General features: G+C 40.5%; 1 protein-coding gene across 6 annotated transcripts in view; it reads left to right on the top strand.

Moving 5' to 3' along the window:
- Positions 1 to 17,418, top strand: part of IFT80 (intraflagellar transport 80) — a 151,980-nt gene extending 134,562 nt beyond the window's left edge. For all 6 annotated transcript variants that reach the window (XM_087440132.1, XM_087440129.1, XM_087440133.1 and 3 more), the window contains 3 exons: positions 83 to 214; positions 6,234 to 15,848; positions 16,096 to 17,418. In XM_087440132.1, coding sequence (XP_087296258.1) covers positions 83 to 125 — 43 coding nt within the window. In that variant the 3' untranslated portion in view covers positions 126 to 214; positions 6,234 to 15,848; positions 16,096 to 17,418. The remainder of the gene's footprint in view (positions 1 to 82; positions 215 to 6,233; positions 15,849 to 16,095) is intronic.
- Positions 17,419 to 17,894: the final 476 nt, after the last annotated feature.

The raw sequence follows: 17,894 nt of genomic DNA, 5'->3' as shown, positions 1-17,894 counted from the left end.
GGTGAATTTTATATTAAGTTTATTTTACTACAATTTCAACAGTCAACACGCGTGATGAAATGTGCTTGTATTCTCACCACAGCTCTGACACCAGCCGGCTGTCCCACAGCTCAGTGCAATTCTGACGCTCGTTACCCGGAGTTGCTGTCGGGCCCCACAAGATCCAGGATGAGGTCCCCAACTGCACCTCCCTCATCTCAGTCACCAGTCGCAAGTAGGAACCCCAGGGTACCCATACTTCTGTCTGACTTGGCTGCAAATTTGGGGGTTCCCACCACTCCCCCTTTGGGTTTGATAATTTGCTAGAATGACACTGAATTCACTAAAATGCCTTACTTTTGATTACAATTTTACTATAAAGGATACAACTCAGGAACAGCCAAATGGAAGAGACACGTAGAGCAAGGTCTAGGAGAAATGAGAGGTCTGGGGGGAAGCGGGGAGACAGAGTTTCCACCTGTTCTCCTCGTGGAATCCAGGCCCGTCATCCTCACAGGCGTCACTGTGTTCACCAACCGGGAACTTCCCCAGGCCTTGCTGTCCTGAATTTTTCATCAGGGTTTTATTATGTAGGCATAAATCATTGGCCGTGTCACTCAATCTCTAGTCCCCTTCGTCTACCTAGAGGTCAGGCAGCTGCAAGTTTTAGCCTTCTAATTATGTAGTTTTTCTGGTAACCAGCCCTCATCCTGCAGCTATCTAGCCCCTCAAGACACACACACACACACACACACACACACACACACACACACACACACAGCCACTCATTAGCATAACAAAGATACTCCTATCGCGCAGGAAATAGCAAGGGTTTTGGAAGCTCTTGCTGGCACCCCCCTCAAGACCAGGTGTATTCTTTATTACATCATAGGCCACCACCTGGTTTTTGACCACGGGATCTTTTATACCAAAACGAACTTACCTGACTGAGCATAACAAATACAGCAACATTTGGAGGAGTCAATATGGGGTAAGGATAGGAAGCTATTAAACTCAATTTCCCAATACATTTGACCATCAATATCAGTATTATAATCTTTCCAACAATGCCAGTGTTATAGCATATCACATTCTGGTAGATATAACCTGAAAAATAAGAGTCAAAAGATACTGGCACACTACTAGAGTCCCACCCAGCCTCTAACAGTTAGCTCAAGCCATCATCATATCATATGACCAAAATGTCTCTCAGGGCGAGGACACTTAGGTTTTCAGGCTTTCATTCGATCTTGTCAGGTTTCAAAAGGAGTGGTCTCAGCAATATATGGCTTCACACTTCCAGGCATGTGGTATAATTGAACTAAGAGACAATATCATTTTTTTGCTCTGAGCTTCTTTCCAAGCATTAGTATTGGAATTCTCTCATTGCATAATCCATTTATTCATTCCTTTACCCTTAGCTACTATTCCTTCTCTCCATTTGCACCCAAACCTTTTCACCTCTGCAAGGGACGTGAGGTTCGGCCACTCTGCTGGTCTAGATTGCAGGCAGCAACACAAGTCTAGCAAGCACCTCCTCCTCAGTCCACTCCCATTCATATGGAGTAGGCTTACAGAGACACAGAACTAGTGGCCTATTTCTACCAATAGGCAACATGACTGTGGTCATTGTTAGCCCCAATATTGCCAGATGGAGTGAAAGTACAACCCACTCCATCAGGCCCTTAGGGATTCTGACATCAAGATTTTAAACAGTTATAGTTTGTTGCTTAGGAATCATTCCTGCTTCCAGCAATGTAGTTGCATCCTTGGTCCAGGGACCACTGCATCAGGTAGGAGGAAAAAGAAAATTGAGGTGACGTGGAAAAGAAAGGAAAAAGCACAGTTGTCATATCAGCATCCCCCCTCCATGAGAACAATTGCACAGTCACGCTAGCATCCTCCCCACATCCTCTCTTCCCCATTTCCACCAGACATGCAGAGGAATCTCTCTAGTGCGGACACTCCCTTTGTGTGGAGTGCGAGGACACTCTCATGAACTTGTAGGCCAGTTCTTCATGCCTGTATTCCCTCTCCCCTCATTTTAGACAACCACTCTGTAATTGCCCATTCCAACTTTTTACCAAACTATTACACTGAGGAAGATATCTCTCTGCCATCCTTGGACATGATGGTCTGTAACGTTTGTTCCTTGGCCTGAAGAGATGTGACTCAGAGGTCCAAATGGGCGTAATGTCTTCTGCTGCAGTTCTTTTATAGTACTCTGAGCATTTGCATCTATGCTGGGTAAGCAAAGCCCAGTCCAGAGTCAGTGCGTATTCCTGTCAGGACCCACTCGTAGCCCCCCACGGCTACCGGCATCAGTCTGTCTTGTCAGTCATGTGCAAGCACTACCCCCAGGGACTCTTCCCATAACCATCTGCAGTCTCTGTCTCTCTTGTTGGCAGACAGAACAGTTCTTGTTGGCGTTTTGTGCCTCAGAGGACACAAGAGGAGTATGTCTAGATTCAGCCCATCTCTGCGTTGCTGCAGCCCCCAATGTCCACTCAGTTCCTGGACCCAGGTGGCTACCTCAAGTGAGCACATTAGGGTATCTGCTTGTCAATTCTAATCACCCTTTGATACTAGAAGGGGGTTCTTCTGATGGGCATTGACGTGGCTTACTTTAATGCACCCCTCAAATTCCCATAGTGATGTTGATAGGGCCGTGCCCCGTAAGGGCTTCCCTTTAATAGGCCGGTCTTCCATTGCCCTTCTGCCTGACCTTATGGCCAGGCCATTGGCCACTGCCTCTGAGAAGGTAAAATTAGAAACATAGGGTAAACGGCGTACAGGGCAGTTCCCCCGGCTGATTTGTTTTCACCTTTTTCGATCAGAGTGGTGGCCTTCCAAACAGAATGTTGTCTGTTCATGTTGAAACTGCCATCCGTAAACCAAGCAGCTACTTGTTGGTCACGGAGAGCTGTGTACAGGGCACCGTCCAAGTGACGATAGAATCCTACAGCTCCTCACATGGTTCCCAAGACAGTCGTAGGGGAGAAGAGTCTCCCTGCTCCTGAACGCACTGTGTAGCTCCGTGCATTCCCCTGGTAGGGTGTTCCAGCACAAGCCGTTTCCATTTTATTAGGGAACTCTTCTGGGCACTGCCCTCCTCATTAGAGCATTTCTCTGACGTCACCCAAGATGTAATGGGTATTCAGGCATCAAGATTATTTTATGTCCTTCAGTCACAGGGGCAGTTTCAATTAATGCTGATAGCAAGCTAGTAATTGCCCAAATTCTCTTGTCCAAAGTTCCAGTAGTTGTCACTAGGAAGTGCTCACAGGCTTTTGCCGTAAGCCGCAGTCCACACTCCACACAAGACTATTCTACAGAGAATTTGTCCATATCAGCACTCCAGCCTCTATTCTATACTGTGTGGGCCTGGGTAATCTTACTCATTCCCATTTAGCATGTCTAATGAATATGGCTTGAAGGAAGGATTTACATACCTTCTGCTTTACCATACTGAGTAGGGGAAATGTTCTCCAGTCAGACACAGTATCTATCCTCATAATACATTCAAGTAAAAGAGACACAACTACTTCACATAAATCTCCAAATATACCAGTTTTTTTCCAGATTGTCGCCTTAATCTCAACAACTCTTGCATTTCTATATCCTCTCAATATATTTGTGGCTCCCATTAGAACTTTACCAACAGATTTTAGTACAACAGTGCATAGGGATCCCAGGTCAAAGCCTCCCGGAAACTTCTCCACCTTCTGACCATTTTACTCACTCATGTGCACAAGGCTTTTGGTCCCCAGTGAGGGGTTGAGTAAAGGGGCTGAGGCCCAATCCTTATCTTGAATAATCTCCCTGACTATCGCTCAGGCGTTTTGAGGATGAGTTTCTCATTGTAGTCTTTGCCTTCCAGTTTTTAAAATTCCTCCAATTTGGGATAAACAAACCAGACTTTTTGGGGGACCTTTAATGTTGGAGGTCCAGCAGGAGGACCCAAATTTCAAAAGTGCTCTATTAAGACTTTTGTTTCAGCCTCATCAATGTCCATTTTATTCATTCCATTTCTTATTAACCATCTAAAGATTTCCATCCCACTGGGATGAGTCCCTTGATTCTCCTATCTGTCTCTCCCCATTTTCTCGTTACTTTAATGTTCTTGGTATTTGTAAGACCCGTATGAGGTAGCTGAGGGAGCAAATCTGCTAAGGCTTCTTAGACTGTTCGATTTTGCAGCAGTAAGATTACATGGGGTGCCCGTGGATAGGGAGCCCCCTTCATCATAGCATTTATCATGACATGGGTAACAGGCATATTCAGTGGGTGAATATCCCAGTCATCATAAAGCCAGTCCCACATGGTTTGTATATAGAGCATATCAGCTGCTTTAAGGGGGGTGTTCCACTTGGCGTTTACGGCGGGAGTTGGAAAGTCCTCCTTCTCAGGGGAAACACACTTTATAGTGGCTTTTATTCAGTCCACTAGGCTGGCTGTTCCCTTGGGAATAACCTGCTGTGAGTCTGAATCATGTTTAGCCATCCGTGACTGTTCCATACTGAGCTGTGGGTCCTTTATCAACTCAAACACGCTCTTCCAGTCTTCAGCATTCAAAACCAAAGATGCTGCCGCTAAATTAGTCACTCTCAGAATCCGTGTTTTTTATTTTATTTTATTTTTTTTTGTGAGGAAGATCAGCCCTGAGCTAACATCCATGCCAATCCTCCTCTTTTTGCTGAGGAAGACCAGCTCTGAGCTAACATCTATTGCCAGTCCTCCTCCTTTTTTTCCCCAAAGCCCCAGTAGATAGTTGTATGTCATAGCTGCACATCCTTCTAGTTGCTGTATGTGGGACGCGGCCTCAGCATGGCCGGAGAAGCGGTGCGTCTGTGCGCGCCCGGGATCTGAACCCGGGCCGCCAGTAGCGGAGCACACGCACTTAACCGCTAAGTCTCGGGGCAGGCCCTCTCAGAATCCATGTTAATGAAGCTTCTTCAGGGAGCTTTTGTGGATGATAACTATCCACAAAATGAGACAGTTCTTTCCCACTCTACCTTCTGATTTCATTCGTTTCTCGGTTTTGCCCTCCCCGTGCCTCGACTAATTTCTTGGTCTTGGAGGTACTTTCTATTGTCCCCACATAATCTTTCCCTTTGGGGGCAGGTTTGAGGCTAGTGGCAGTAGCCCTGAGCTTGGTTCAGGGTCATGATCCACCCTAGCATTCTCTTTTACTCTCATTTTAGCAATTACAGATAATAATAGCCAAGGGATTGTATGTTTATTATTATTTTGTATATTTCTTATTATTTTGAGTTTCCTTACATGGCCAATGAACTATCTCCTTGGAAGGTGAGTCTCCTACCATTTCTAAATTCCTTGGTAACTTCTCACTTCAGTAAATGCAGCACAGCTGCAGTTTCTTGAGCGACTGGGTGGCCACTTAGAAACCAAAGGTTCCTCACCCCGGCTCTTTCATCCTTCCTCTTCCCAAATGTGTTTCCATGAGTCAGGGCTATTCTAGAAATCCCACATTTCTTGACAACAGATACATTCTAACAACAATTCTCTGGTACTAACGAGATATCCCACAATTCAATTCACTGTGACACTATCTGGAGTTAGGGCAATTTTATACATTTTGGGATGGTTTGATATAAAATTATTAGTGTTAAACCAACTGAAAGCTTCTATAATAGATATTTTTTAAAGTGTAAGACAAAAGAACATGTAAATATATATTCCGTATGATTGGGAAAGTTATATTGGGATATAATAAAGAATATGGTTTGGTATAATTTAGTGCTTTTGTATATAAGTATAAATATTTTGTATATTTCAGGAACATATCAAATAGAGAGGATTGTTTATACAGAATGCCTAAGACCTGGCCCTGTTACAGATTAGTGATATTTCTAGGGCATGATGATCCCCCAAAAATGTTTTGGCACAGAGTATGGTATGCAATATGGAACATAATTTATGATAAGAAATAAAGAAGTTTTAAAGCAAACACATTTTAGAAAATGGCTTACTATAGTAAACCGTTACCATGAATATCAATTGAAGAATGTCTTCAAATATCTGTCATTTTGTACATATAGAAAATATATATCTTCCTGAAAATAAAGTATGTTACATAAATCCTGTTTAGATAAATACCTCACACATATTTTCCTTGTAAATTCTTACACCAAAAAAATCAGAATTTACAATGTACACAGCATAAAAGGTAATGTGCGGTAATAAAAGCATATGGATTTTTGTTTGTTCTGAATATTTTATTTTATCTCCAGATTTGTTGATCTGCAGATAGTATTGTGGCACAACCACTTGTCAGGATTTCTTTAAACACTATCTGCAGAAGCCAAAGAGAAGGTGATGGAGCACCTCTTTTGGAAAGACCCGTCAGTACCTTCTCCTTGCCCACAGCCTGTGTATCTTCAGTATCTCCTGCTCAGTGGTAGACGACCTTTAGGTGAGAAAATTTATGAGATTTTCACCTTCTATAGCCTCTAACAAAGTCATTTTTCTTTCTGCCTGCTTTACCCTAAAGCTAGTCTGTCCCTACAGCTTGGCTTGAGCTGCTGGACATCACTGCCTGGCCGCCACATGCTTACCACGCACTAGGCATAAGTCTTTAAATGTTTCTAAAGTAGGATGTTTCAAAACAATTTAGAGCAATTCAACTTTTCAGATGTTTCCAGTTGTTCTAGATTAGCTACTACTGTAATAGTAGTAGATATCTAGTACAGTAGCAGTTATCTACTACTGTAGATAATCTTCTACTGTAAAGCAACATTCACATTAAGATTTTTAATTGGAAAAACACTTTATAGTTCTATGGAAATAAGGCAAGTATAAAGTGGCTGTAAGTTTATCTCCATTTTGGGAGTATATCACCAAAATAGAGTTTAAAATTACTCACTCCAGAAGCAATAAAACATCTACCTAAAGTATATTTTCTTGTTCTCAAGTCAACTAGGGCTGTACCAGAGAGGTCATTCGTTTAGCTAATGACAAATGACGTTTATTTCTACAAGAAATTAATAAACTAGAGTTTGCAGGGCCACCCTGGTGGCCTAGTGGTTAAGTTCACATGCTCTGCTTCGGCAGCCCAGAGTTCGTTGGTTTGGATCCCGGGGGCAAACCTACACACCACTCATCAAGCCATGGTATGGCAGCGTCCCATATACAAAATATAGAGGAAGACTGGTAACAGATGTCAGCTCAGAGCCAATCTTCCTCGCCAAAAAAAAAAAAATGAAATAAAAAAAAAAATAAACTAGACTTTGCAAGCCAAGACACTCCATATGTTTAACATTAAATGCTAGAAAGTAATCTCATAGAGATTAAGTAATATTTATAAAGTCCTAGAGGATTACATTAGAATTTTTATATATCTATAATAGTAGAATCTACTGCCAATTTCTGTGTTTTTCTCCCTGCCTTTTGATATCTACCACTATCATAATATTAATTTCTCTTCATTTTCTGTGTTTTTAAGGTAGCTGCAAATATGCACCACGAACTGCACAAAATGTAATTTTTTTTTCCCGCTACCTGCTACCTGTTCTGAATGGCCGTTTGTGTCACAAAATGTAATCTTAAAAAGGATTATATCAATGGATTCAGAACTATAATGAATTTGTCCTTGACTTAGAAAATACTAGATAGTATTTGCAATGAAACTAAAATTTTTATCTTCTAAGTCTAGTAACATTATTCAGTCAAAATTGTCAGAAAAGCAGTAATAATTTAAAAATATATAATTAAAAGTCAACAAAATTCCTTTTTGTGGCACTTGTCTTCCTGGAATAGAATCTTTTTTCCTCATTCTTGATGAGTACCTACACTTCAAATAGCACAATTCATTTCTTAAACTAATCGCTCTTGAGGACCTGCTGTGGCCTGGGCACTGTTGCAGGTGACAGACATGGTGGCGAGTAGAGCAGAGAACTATCCTGCCCTCTGGTGAAGCTGATATTTTAATGGGAAGGAGACAGACCATAATAAAATAAGCAACAAATGTAGTATTTCAGATATTAATGAGTGTATTACATCAGATAACAAAGCACAGAGGAGACAGGAAAACGAGGGGAGATGTGAGTTTACATGGGCTGTCATGGGCCAGTGTTGCCCAGAAGATGCAGTCTGGGCAAGCCTCCAAGGAGGTAACGCTCGATGCAAAGCTCTGCCAAATCACCAGCAGGAAAATCACCCAAGAGAATTCCTATTCCATGAGCTTACCTTATCCCTCTTTAACCTAATTTAAAATGGGCTAGTCTATAAAAGTAATTCTGCCTGGTTTTGACAATAATAGTAATCATCATACATAACACGGCTTACCTGTGCATAGGATTTATTCACATAGTCATAATAATGTAAACACTGAATATTTATCTAACCAAATTATAATTATTCAGGTCCACAATCCCATATCTGAAACTTTTGGGCCAAATATGTTTCAGAATTCAAATTTAAGAAGCACAGTGGAGGGGCTGGCCCCATGGCCGAGTGGTTAAGGTACTGCACACTCCGCTTAGGCAGCCCGGGTCATGGGTTCGGAGCCCAGGCGCAGACCTACACCTTTCATCAAGCCATGCTGTGGTGGCATCCCACATACAAAATAGAGGAAGATGGGCACAGATGTTAGCTCAGGGCGATTCTTCCTCAAAAAAAAAAAAAAGAAAGAAATACAGTGGATGTTTGACATTTTTTGGTAATACACAGTGCATAGAACGTTTATTACAGAACATCCCCAGAAGAGTCTCAGCTCTCACTCCCTAATCAAACATATCAATATCTCTGCAGTGCAGCACATGAATATTTACATTAAGCAATGTGAATAAAGATGAGAAGTACTTTCTCATCAGGTTTTGCTGCCAAATGAGTTCAGTTTGGGTCAATTATGAAAAAAATTGGGGTATTTAGAATTATGGATATGGGATTGTAGATTTGTTTGGAGGAACTGGGGTGCATATGTTGGATGGGGATGAATGGAAGGGTAAAGAAGAGCTAAATCTTCATTTTTCGTAGTGGAAAGGCAATAGATAATGCCAAAAAACAAAAATGAAAAATTAGAAAATAATAAACATGTTATTTGGTGGTGTGGCAGTAAATACCAAAAGAGCTGAAAGTGGTGCTTCTGGGTGGGGGACTGAGAAGCCCAGCTCCACTGTTTTTCACAACAAGCCTCATTGAACCATTCGCTCATTTAAATATGTGCAGGTATAACTTTGATAAAAACAAATACTGACTCTTAGAAAGTGACTGAGGGGGAGAAAATATGCAAACCACATATCTGACAAAGGACTTGCACTAGAATATATAAAGAACTATCAAATCTGAACAGTAAAAACCACACGATCCAATTAGAAAATGGGCAAGAGACATAAACAGACATTTTACCAAAGAGGATCTACAGGTGGTAAATTATGTACATCAAAAGATGTTCAACATCTCAACCATTAAGGAAATGCAAATTCTGGAGCAGCATGTATTTAATCCTGCTGTTGGGTGACTGGGTGGTTTTCAACTCTTCACCGTCAGAGCAGTGCTTCCACAGCACCTCTGTCAACACATCTTTGCACAGGACCTCCATTCTTTCCAGGGGGCGGATTTGCAGGGGGGAAGCTGCTGAATCAAGTGTCGGTACATTTTAAGGCTTTCGATAAGTACTAAAGGTCTGCTTCTGACCATTCTGGAATTGAGGGGCTCCTCAGAGCTCAAAACAGAAACCTTCTTTATGGCCTCAAAGTCAGCCTTGACCTTTCCTCTCTCACATCCATGTGCAGTAACATGGCCACCACCTCATGTATAGTCTTGACTGGGTGCCAGGCTCTATCTAAGAGACTTACCCTCTGATGTACTACTTCTGGCTTCCTTTTCAGAAGAAGAAATGGAGGCACAGAGAGGTTAAGCAATTCAGCTGAATCACAGCCCCGTGCAAGCAGTGGTTCTGGGGTCATGAGCCTCGACAGCCTGGTCCCAGAATCTATACTGCCCGCTGCTTCTTGGGAAGTGCTTTTTTTTTGAAACTGAGATATAATTGACATATAACATCATGTTAGTTTCATATGTACAATATAATGATTTGATATACGTATATATTGAGAAATGATCACCACAATAAATATAGTTAACATCCATTCACCACACAGTTAAAAAAATTTATTTCTTGTGATGAGGGCTTTTAAGATCTACTCTCCTAGCAACTTTCAAATATGCAATACAGTATTGTTAACTATAGTCTCCATGCGGTATGTTCCATCCCCAGGACTTATCCATCTTATAACTGGAAGTTTGTACCCTTTGACCGCCTTCACCCACTTTGCCCCTCACCCCATCCACCTCTGGCAACCACCAATCTGTTCTCTGTATCTATGAGTTTGACTTTGTTAGATTCCACATGTAAGTGAGATCATATAGTATTTGTCTTTCTCTGTCTGACTTATTTCACTTAGCATAATGCCCTCGAGGTCCATCCATGTTGTAAGAAATGGCAGGATTTCCATCTTTTTTATGGCTAAATAATATTCCATTGTATATATATATCACATCTTCTTTATCCATTCATCCATTGATGAACACTTAGGTTGTTTCCATGTCTTAGCTATTGTAAATGCTGCTGCACTGAACACAGGAGTGCAGATCATTTTTCGAGACAGTGATTTTGTTTCCGTTGGATAAATACTCAGAAGTGGAATTGCCAGATCATATGGTAGTTCTATTTTTAATTTTTTCAGGAACCATACTGTTTTCCATAGTGGCTGCACCAATTTACATTCCCACCGATGGTCTACAAGGGTTCCCTTCTCTCTACATCCTCTCCAACACTTGTTATTTCTTGTCTTTTGGAAGATAGCCATTCTGACAGGCATGAGGTGACATCTCATGGTGGTTTTAGTTTGCATCTCCCTGATGATTAGTGATGTTGAGCACCTTTGCATGTACCTGTTGCCCATCTGTATGTCTTCATTGGAAAAATGTCTATTCAGTTCCTCTGCCCATTTTTTAAATAGAATTGTTTTTTTTTCTATTGACTTGTATGAGTTCTTTATATATTTTAGATATTAACTCCTTATCAGTGATATACGATTTGCCAATATTTTTTCCCATTCAGAAGGTTGCTTTTTCGTTTTGTTGATGGTTTCCTTTGCTGTGTAGAAGCTTTTTAGTTTGATGTAGTCTCGCTTGTTTATTTTTGGTTTTGTTGCCTTTGCTTTTGGTGTTAAATCCAAAAACTCATCACCAAGACTGATGTCAAAGGGCTTATCGCCTGTGTTTTCTTCTAGGAGTTTTATGGTTGCAAGTCTTACGTTCAAATCTTCAATCCATTTTGAGTTGATTTTTCTGTATGGTTTAAGATAGGGATCCAGTTTCATTCTTTTGCATGTGGCTGCCAGTTTTCCCAGCACCATTTATTGAAGAGACTATTCTTTCCCCAGCGTATATTTTTGGCTCCTTTGTTGTAAATTAATTGACCATATATGTGTGGGTTTATTTCTGGGCTCTCTATTCTGTCCCATTGATCTGTGTGTCTGTTTTTATGTCAATACCATACTATTTTGATTATTATAGCTTTGTAACGTAGTTTGAAATCAGCAAGTGTGATGCCCCCAGCTTCGTCCTTCTTTCTCAAGATTGCTTTGGCTATTCAGTTCTTTTGTGATTCCATCCAAATTTTAGGATTATTTATTCTATTTCTACGAAAAATGCCATGGGAATTTTGACAGGGATTGCATTGAATCTGTGGATTGCTTTGGGTAGTACAGACATTTTAACAATATTAATTCTTCCAATCAATGAGCATGAAATATCTTTTCATTTATTTGTGTCCCCTTCAATTTCTTTCATCAATGTCATCATTTTCAGTGTACAGATCTTTTACTTCTTTGGTTAAATTTATTCCTAGGTATTTTATTCTTTTTGATGCAATTGTAAACCGGATTGTTTTCTTAATTTCTCTTTCTGACTGTGTTTTAGTGTATAGAAATGCAACTGATTTTTGTATATTGATTTTATGTCCTGCAATTTTACTGAATTCATGTATTAGTTCTAATGGTTTTTTGCTGGAGTCTTTAGGGTCAGTGTGTGTGTTTAAATATCACTTTTGTAATTTAAAAAAGGAACAAAAATGGCTTTAAAAATGCTTGAGAGAAATAACATTTATGGGGAATAATTTGAAAGTTATATAGTCACCCATCCCTCTAGAATATGACCTGTTTGGGGTTGGACAAAAGCATCAGGATGTGAGTTCCTGACCTACATTATTTAGACCCCTGGAAAAACTGTCATGAGCTACAATGTTATGCCATTGGCCTATATTTAGAATCTCATTTTCAGAAGCCCTATGGAACATATTTAGTGTAAAAATGGTGGAATATGTTTTTCTTGACATTACAGTGTCTTCTTTATGAGAATTCACAGGAGAAGCTCCTTCCAGATCTCAGTACCAGGAAGATTTGTGCTTCTCTCGAGCAGCTGGTCTGGTTTTTACTTGCAAACACTGAATCCTTTAACTGATCTGCTTTTTCTTTGTATTTCCTGCTATAAAGCTTAGAACCAAGGTATGGCCTTATTTTCCAACTTTGCGTTTCCCCTTTGCCTTGGTTTCTTCATTTACTTTCCAGGGGTCTTGTTTTGTGTGTCCTTTTTGTAAAAGACCTCAAATCTGTTTCAGTGTGGCTGGTGACTAGAAGAGTAGGTGCATGGGTGAGTGGGTGGACGGATGAGATAATTGATGTATCTGTAGTTTGATTTTTTTTTTTTACCCTTAAGTTCTATCTTCTGGAGCCCTGTAAAATAAGATTAATTCCATTTCTATAAGTTTGCCTTTTAAATATTTAATGACAGTTATTTTCCCTTGGCCGTCTCTTCTTCAGGTTTGAAATCAGAAATGGTCTAGAAATGTCTTTATATCAGACTTAGCTGCACCACATCTGAGGTGGCTTCAGTGTCGGTTGGCCCAGGCATTTGTCCTCACTGCTGGACTTGCCTCCTCTACAGCTGCCTTCACTTCCTTCCCCCAGCAACCATACCCTCCTCTACTGCTGCAGTCCTGAGGTCCACTCTCCAGGACACTTACAAGGCCACTGCTCACCCTTGTCCTCACCCACAGCTTCTCTGTCGATGGAGTCTCACCTCCAGGATCCTGATCTCCCACTCCAACGATGGGTCTTTCTAGTTCTTCTTCCCCTTCTCCCACTGCACTTGCTCCTTGACATCTAGACACCCATACTCTCACCTGGCCTGTTTTACTTAGTCTGTCACTCCTAGTCCTTCCTTGCCTGCCCCAACCCCGTTCCTCTTTTCCTACCCAGCTTTTCACCCACAACATATCACCTCAGCCAAAATCCTCCTTAAGACCAGTTGACAGGGGGCTGGCCTGGTGGCACAGCAGTTAAGTGCACGCACTGCACTTTGGCGGCGCCTGGGGTTCACAGGTTCAGATCCTGGCTGTGCTCCGACGCACCGCTTGTCAGGCCATGCTGTGGTGGCATCCCATATAAAGTAGAGGAAGATGGGCATGGGTGTTAGTGCAGGGCCAATCTTCCTCAGCAAAAAAGAGGAGGATTGGCATTGGATGTTAGCTCAGGGCTGGTCTTCCTCACCAAAAAAAAAAAAAAGACCAGTTGACAGGTTTTTCTTTAAGTAAAGTTAATTTTTGTTTTTCATAAAAGTGTTTCTATTCTTAATTCAAATCATTAATGCCCATGATTAACTGGAAAAGTTTTTGAATGTCCGCACCTTTATCTGAATTTCACACCAAAAACACACTGTCAACCAATATGTGTATACTGGCACTTGAAATACATTCTTAAGTCCCAGGCACAGTGTCAAGTGCTTTCTATACCTTATCTCGGTATTCATTACAACTGTCTGAGGTAGGCACGCTCCCCGCTTTACAGATGAGAAAATGGGCTTAGAGAAGTTAAGCAACTTGCTTACAATCACATAACCGGTACATCCAGAGTCTGGAGATTCACCAGGCAGCCCAGCTCTAACCACTGTGTTAGTCTACATGAAGTCTCACGAACAATCATGTCTCACCGCAGGAGTAGCACCAGAATCTTAATTGAGGAAGCTATTTTTGTCCTTGCTTTGATATTAGCTGGCATTGGGTATTTAGTTGTAATGTTAGAATCTATGGTTCTCATTTTTATGCTGAGCATACAAAAACCATTTTGGTTTTTTTTGGAAAATATTGGACAAGATTTACCAGCTATTTAAAAAAAAGTTTTTCAATTTTTAAAGTTAATAAAGTCAGACCAGGAGGAGGCACACCTGGCACGGAAGGAGGGGCTGAGGAAATGGAGGGACCAGCATCTGAGCCGTGTATGTCGACCATTTCAGGTTTTATCTGTGAAACAGTTCTGCATTCCCACAAGTAATTTTTTTTTAAAGATTTTATTTATGTATTTTTTCCCCCCAAAGCCCCAGTAGATAGTTGCATGTCATAGCTGCACATCCTTCTAGTTGCTGTATGTGGGACGTGGCCTCAGCATGGCCGGAGAAGCGGTGCGTCAGTGCGCGCCCGGGATCCGAACCCGGGCCGCCAGCAGTGGAGCTCGAGCACTTAACCGCTAAGCCATGGGGCCGGCCCCCCCCAAGTAATTTTTGAATCATTAAAGATTCCTGGCCCAGATTCTACTGTATTTTAAATAATGTTTCCTTTAAACAGCAAATAACAAATAATAGCTACCTTATTTTGCTTGTGAAAAAATAAAAGCAATGCTAATGTGATGCTCTGCAGCTACAGCCACAGCTGGAATGATAAGCTGTTCTGTGAGGTGAGATTAATTGCACATTGAGAAGGTGAGTGGTTAAGAGTACCAGTTCTGGAGTCAGACAGGCTGGATCTTTCTCCTGCATCTTCTACTTGTCAGCCATGCCACTCGGGGCACATACTCAACCTCTCTGGGCTGCACTTTTCTCATCTGTAAAATGGGATTAATAATCCATAGCTGATCCTATTGTGAATTTTAAACGAGATAATATATGTACAATGCCCAGCACAGTGCCTGGCGTATGTGAGCATTCAATGAGTTATACTTATTATTAATAGTGATAGCAAATGAAAAGTGTCACCCCCACAGCAACTGCCAGGTTTATATCTAAAGTTGTGCACATGTTTATATTTTATTCTTTGGAAGAAAGGCTAAAATATAAATTGCTACCAAATTATAAATCAGCGTATGCTAGAATAGCATTATGCTATTTAACTTATCAAAGTGAATTGCCAGAACTCAAACACAGTCCTACAAATCTCAGGAATTAACTGATGAAATTGTTAACTGTAAACATATTACAGATGTTTATTACAATAAAAGCAGATGTCCACAAAAAGCTTGGGAGCACTCCAAGCAGAATCTGGAAGCTGCGGAGGCTCTAAGGCTCCTCAGGAGGCCGCTGCAAACACCTGCGGAAAAGGCAGAGCCTGTGGAGGACGCAGCGAGTGTCAGAGAGCTCCCACAGACACCGAAAGAACCAGGAACAAATACATGGGGATAATATCCACATAAAGCTTAGCACTGTGCCAAACCAGACTCAGCAAAAGTGCTGAGAATCCTCACAGGGATGCTGCAGACACTGAAAATAAAACCAGGACCCGTGGAAGACCTGGCGGCTATCAGAGAGCTCCTGTAAACACCAAAAGAACCAGAGGAACAGAAAAATGAGGATAATGTCCACAAAAAGCTTAGGACCACTCCAAAGCACAAAGCAGAACCAGTAGAAAAGTCTAAGAATACTCAAGAGACTGCTGGGGACACCTGAGGAAAATGCAGACTCCGTGGAAAAAGATCTGACAGGCCTCAAAGAGCTTATGAAAACACCAAAGCAAGCAATACAACCAGAGAGCAAAGGCAACAAGAACTCCATATCTCCCAAGTGGAAACATGGAAAAGGTAAAAACCTCACAGGTATCAAGAGATAGTTTACGATGCCTAAGGAAAAGGCAGACAAACAACCTGATCCAAAAATGGGCAGAGGATAAGAACATAAGCATAAATATTCTCCGTAGTATAATTTTTGCCATAAAATTAAAATGAATTCTGTATGTAAAAGGAAATAAATAAATAAAATTAGGTTCTATCTGTATTTTTTTAATGGAAATCTCTGTTTTTAATTAAGCAATTTTTTTTTTTTTTTTAGGAAGATTGGCCCAAGGCTAACATCTGTTACCCATCTTCCCGTTTTTTCTCCCGAAAGCCCCGGTACATAGTTGTGTATCACAGATGTGGAGTTGTAGCTCTTCTATGGGGGACGGTGCCTCAGCATGGCTTGATGAGCAGTGAGTAGGTCTGTGCCCCAGGATCCGAACCAGCGAACCCGGGCTGCAGAAGTGGAATGTGCAAACTTAACCACTACGCCACCGGGCCAGCCCCTCTATCTGTATTTAAATATAATCAAAGTGGCTTTATTTGACATTTGATTATTTTATAGGCAAAATAAAAGAATTAAGACATCCTTTCCATCCCTATGGAAGAAAGGAAGTCCTAATTTCTTGCAATTAGCTGGTTGCTGATTCATTCTTTGGTTGATAAAATATCTTCTGTTAGCCTATCAGTTATTTGCCTTTTCACCAATGGATGAAAGGAGAATGAAAAAGTGAATTGTAAACTAGTGAGGTCAGACACAAACTCGCCAAGTACTCTATTACTGATCAGTTGTCTGCAACTTACACTTTTGCAGAAATGGCTAATGCTAGGCTGCTAAAAGTAAAAGAACTCATTGTTCCTCTCAATCTGGAAATCCAAATTTATTATGATTCATGAAATTTTTACAGAAGTCAATGCAGAATATTGTATAAATCTGAACACCATATTCATGTTTATAACATACCAATTTCAGCTCTGAATTGTTTCCTTTACTAATTTCGCTTGAGAGAAACAAGTACACATAGTACATTAGTATACATAAAGTACAACATTAAGGTACTTAGCATATTGCCTTTTAAACTGTTGAAGCCATTTCCTTACTATTCCCTTCGGCCTTTTTTCCTTATATAGTACACCTCATGCCCTTTGGCATAATTGCCCATGCCATTGTCCATGGCTGAAGCACATTCACATTTGCAGAATGTGGCTTCTTAAAACTATCATTCTATCTCAAGAAGACATTTGCCCCTTGGTTATGATATTGAACACCAATAACAAATTGCTTTTAAGCAACTGGTGATTCCATAAATTAGTGATTTAGAAAATCAGTCATGTTTTCTCACATTCCAGATGGATTCTTACCATCTTACCATATCCAGGACCATTATTTCCCTACTCATGAGAGGTCAGTGAAAATAAAATATGTTTGAAATGTTTTAGTATGTGAATTACTTTGATAACTGAAAACCAGGAGCTAAAACTTAGTACTAGAGAGCCTGGTAGTCCTAGGTAGGTTTGGTTAAGACATGCCTGTATTTAACAACCTTGCAAAAAGTATCAGTCAGAGAATATGAATATATATATATATGTACACACACACATATATACACACACACATAAATCTGTGTCCTACAACTATATATAGAAAAATATTAAAAAAAAGCAAAATCGGTATCTCATCATGAATTATTTTCAAGTGAGAGAATAACTGTTTTTCTATATTAAAAACTATTTTCTACATTTCTATTTTCTACTAGTTCTATCTACATAATAATAACCTCCAGGTGAAATCTGTAAAACTAAACACCAGATACCGCTCTTAGTGTTTTAAACATGTTTCTATCCAGGTATTCTAGCATTATGAAACACATAGGTTCTCTGTGCATTAACATGGTACGTTTGTTATACATGTATTACTATGAGACATGTTCCTTTATCATTAATAAAAATAGTTTTTAAGAATTTTTTCCCACAAAATTATGCCTGAACAAAATTGTGCTTGGTAAATCAATGAACTGCAAAAAAAAAAAAATCAAAGTAGAGTCAAATTCATTTTTATTGAACTGGGGGATT

This window comes from Ceratotherium simum, chromosome 15 (assembly GCF_057802395.1).
Source record: "Ceratotherium simum simum isolate JZ-2026a chromosome 15, ASM5780239v1, whole genome shotgun sequence".
Taxonomy (NCBI): domain Eukaryota; kingdom Metazoa; phylum Chordata; class Mammalia; order Perissodactyla; family Rhinocerotidae; genus Ceratotherium; species Ceratotherium simum.
The sequence above is the reverse complement of the archived record's forward strand: the minus strand, read 5'-3'. Positions and strand labels throughout refer to the sequence as shown.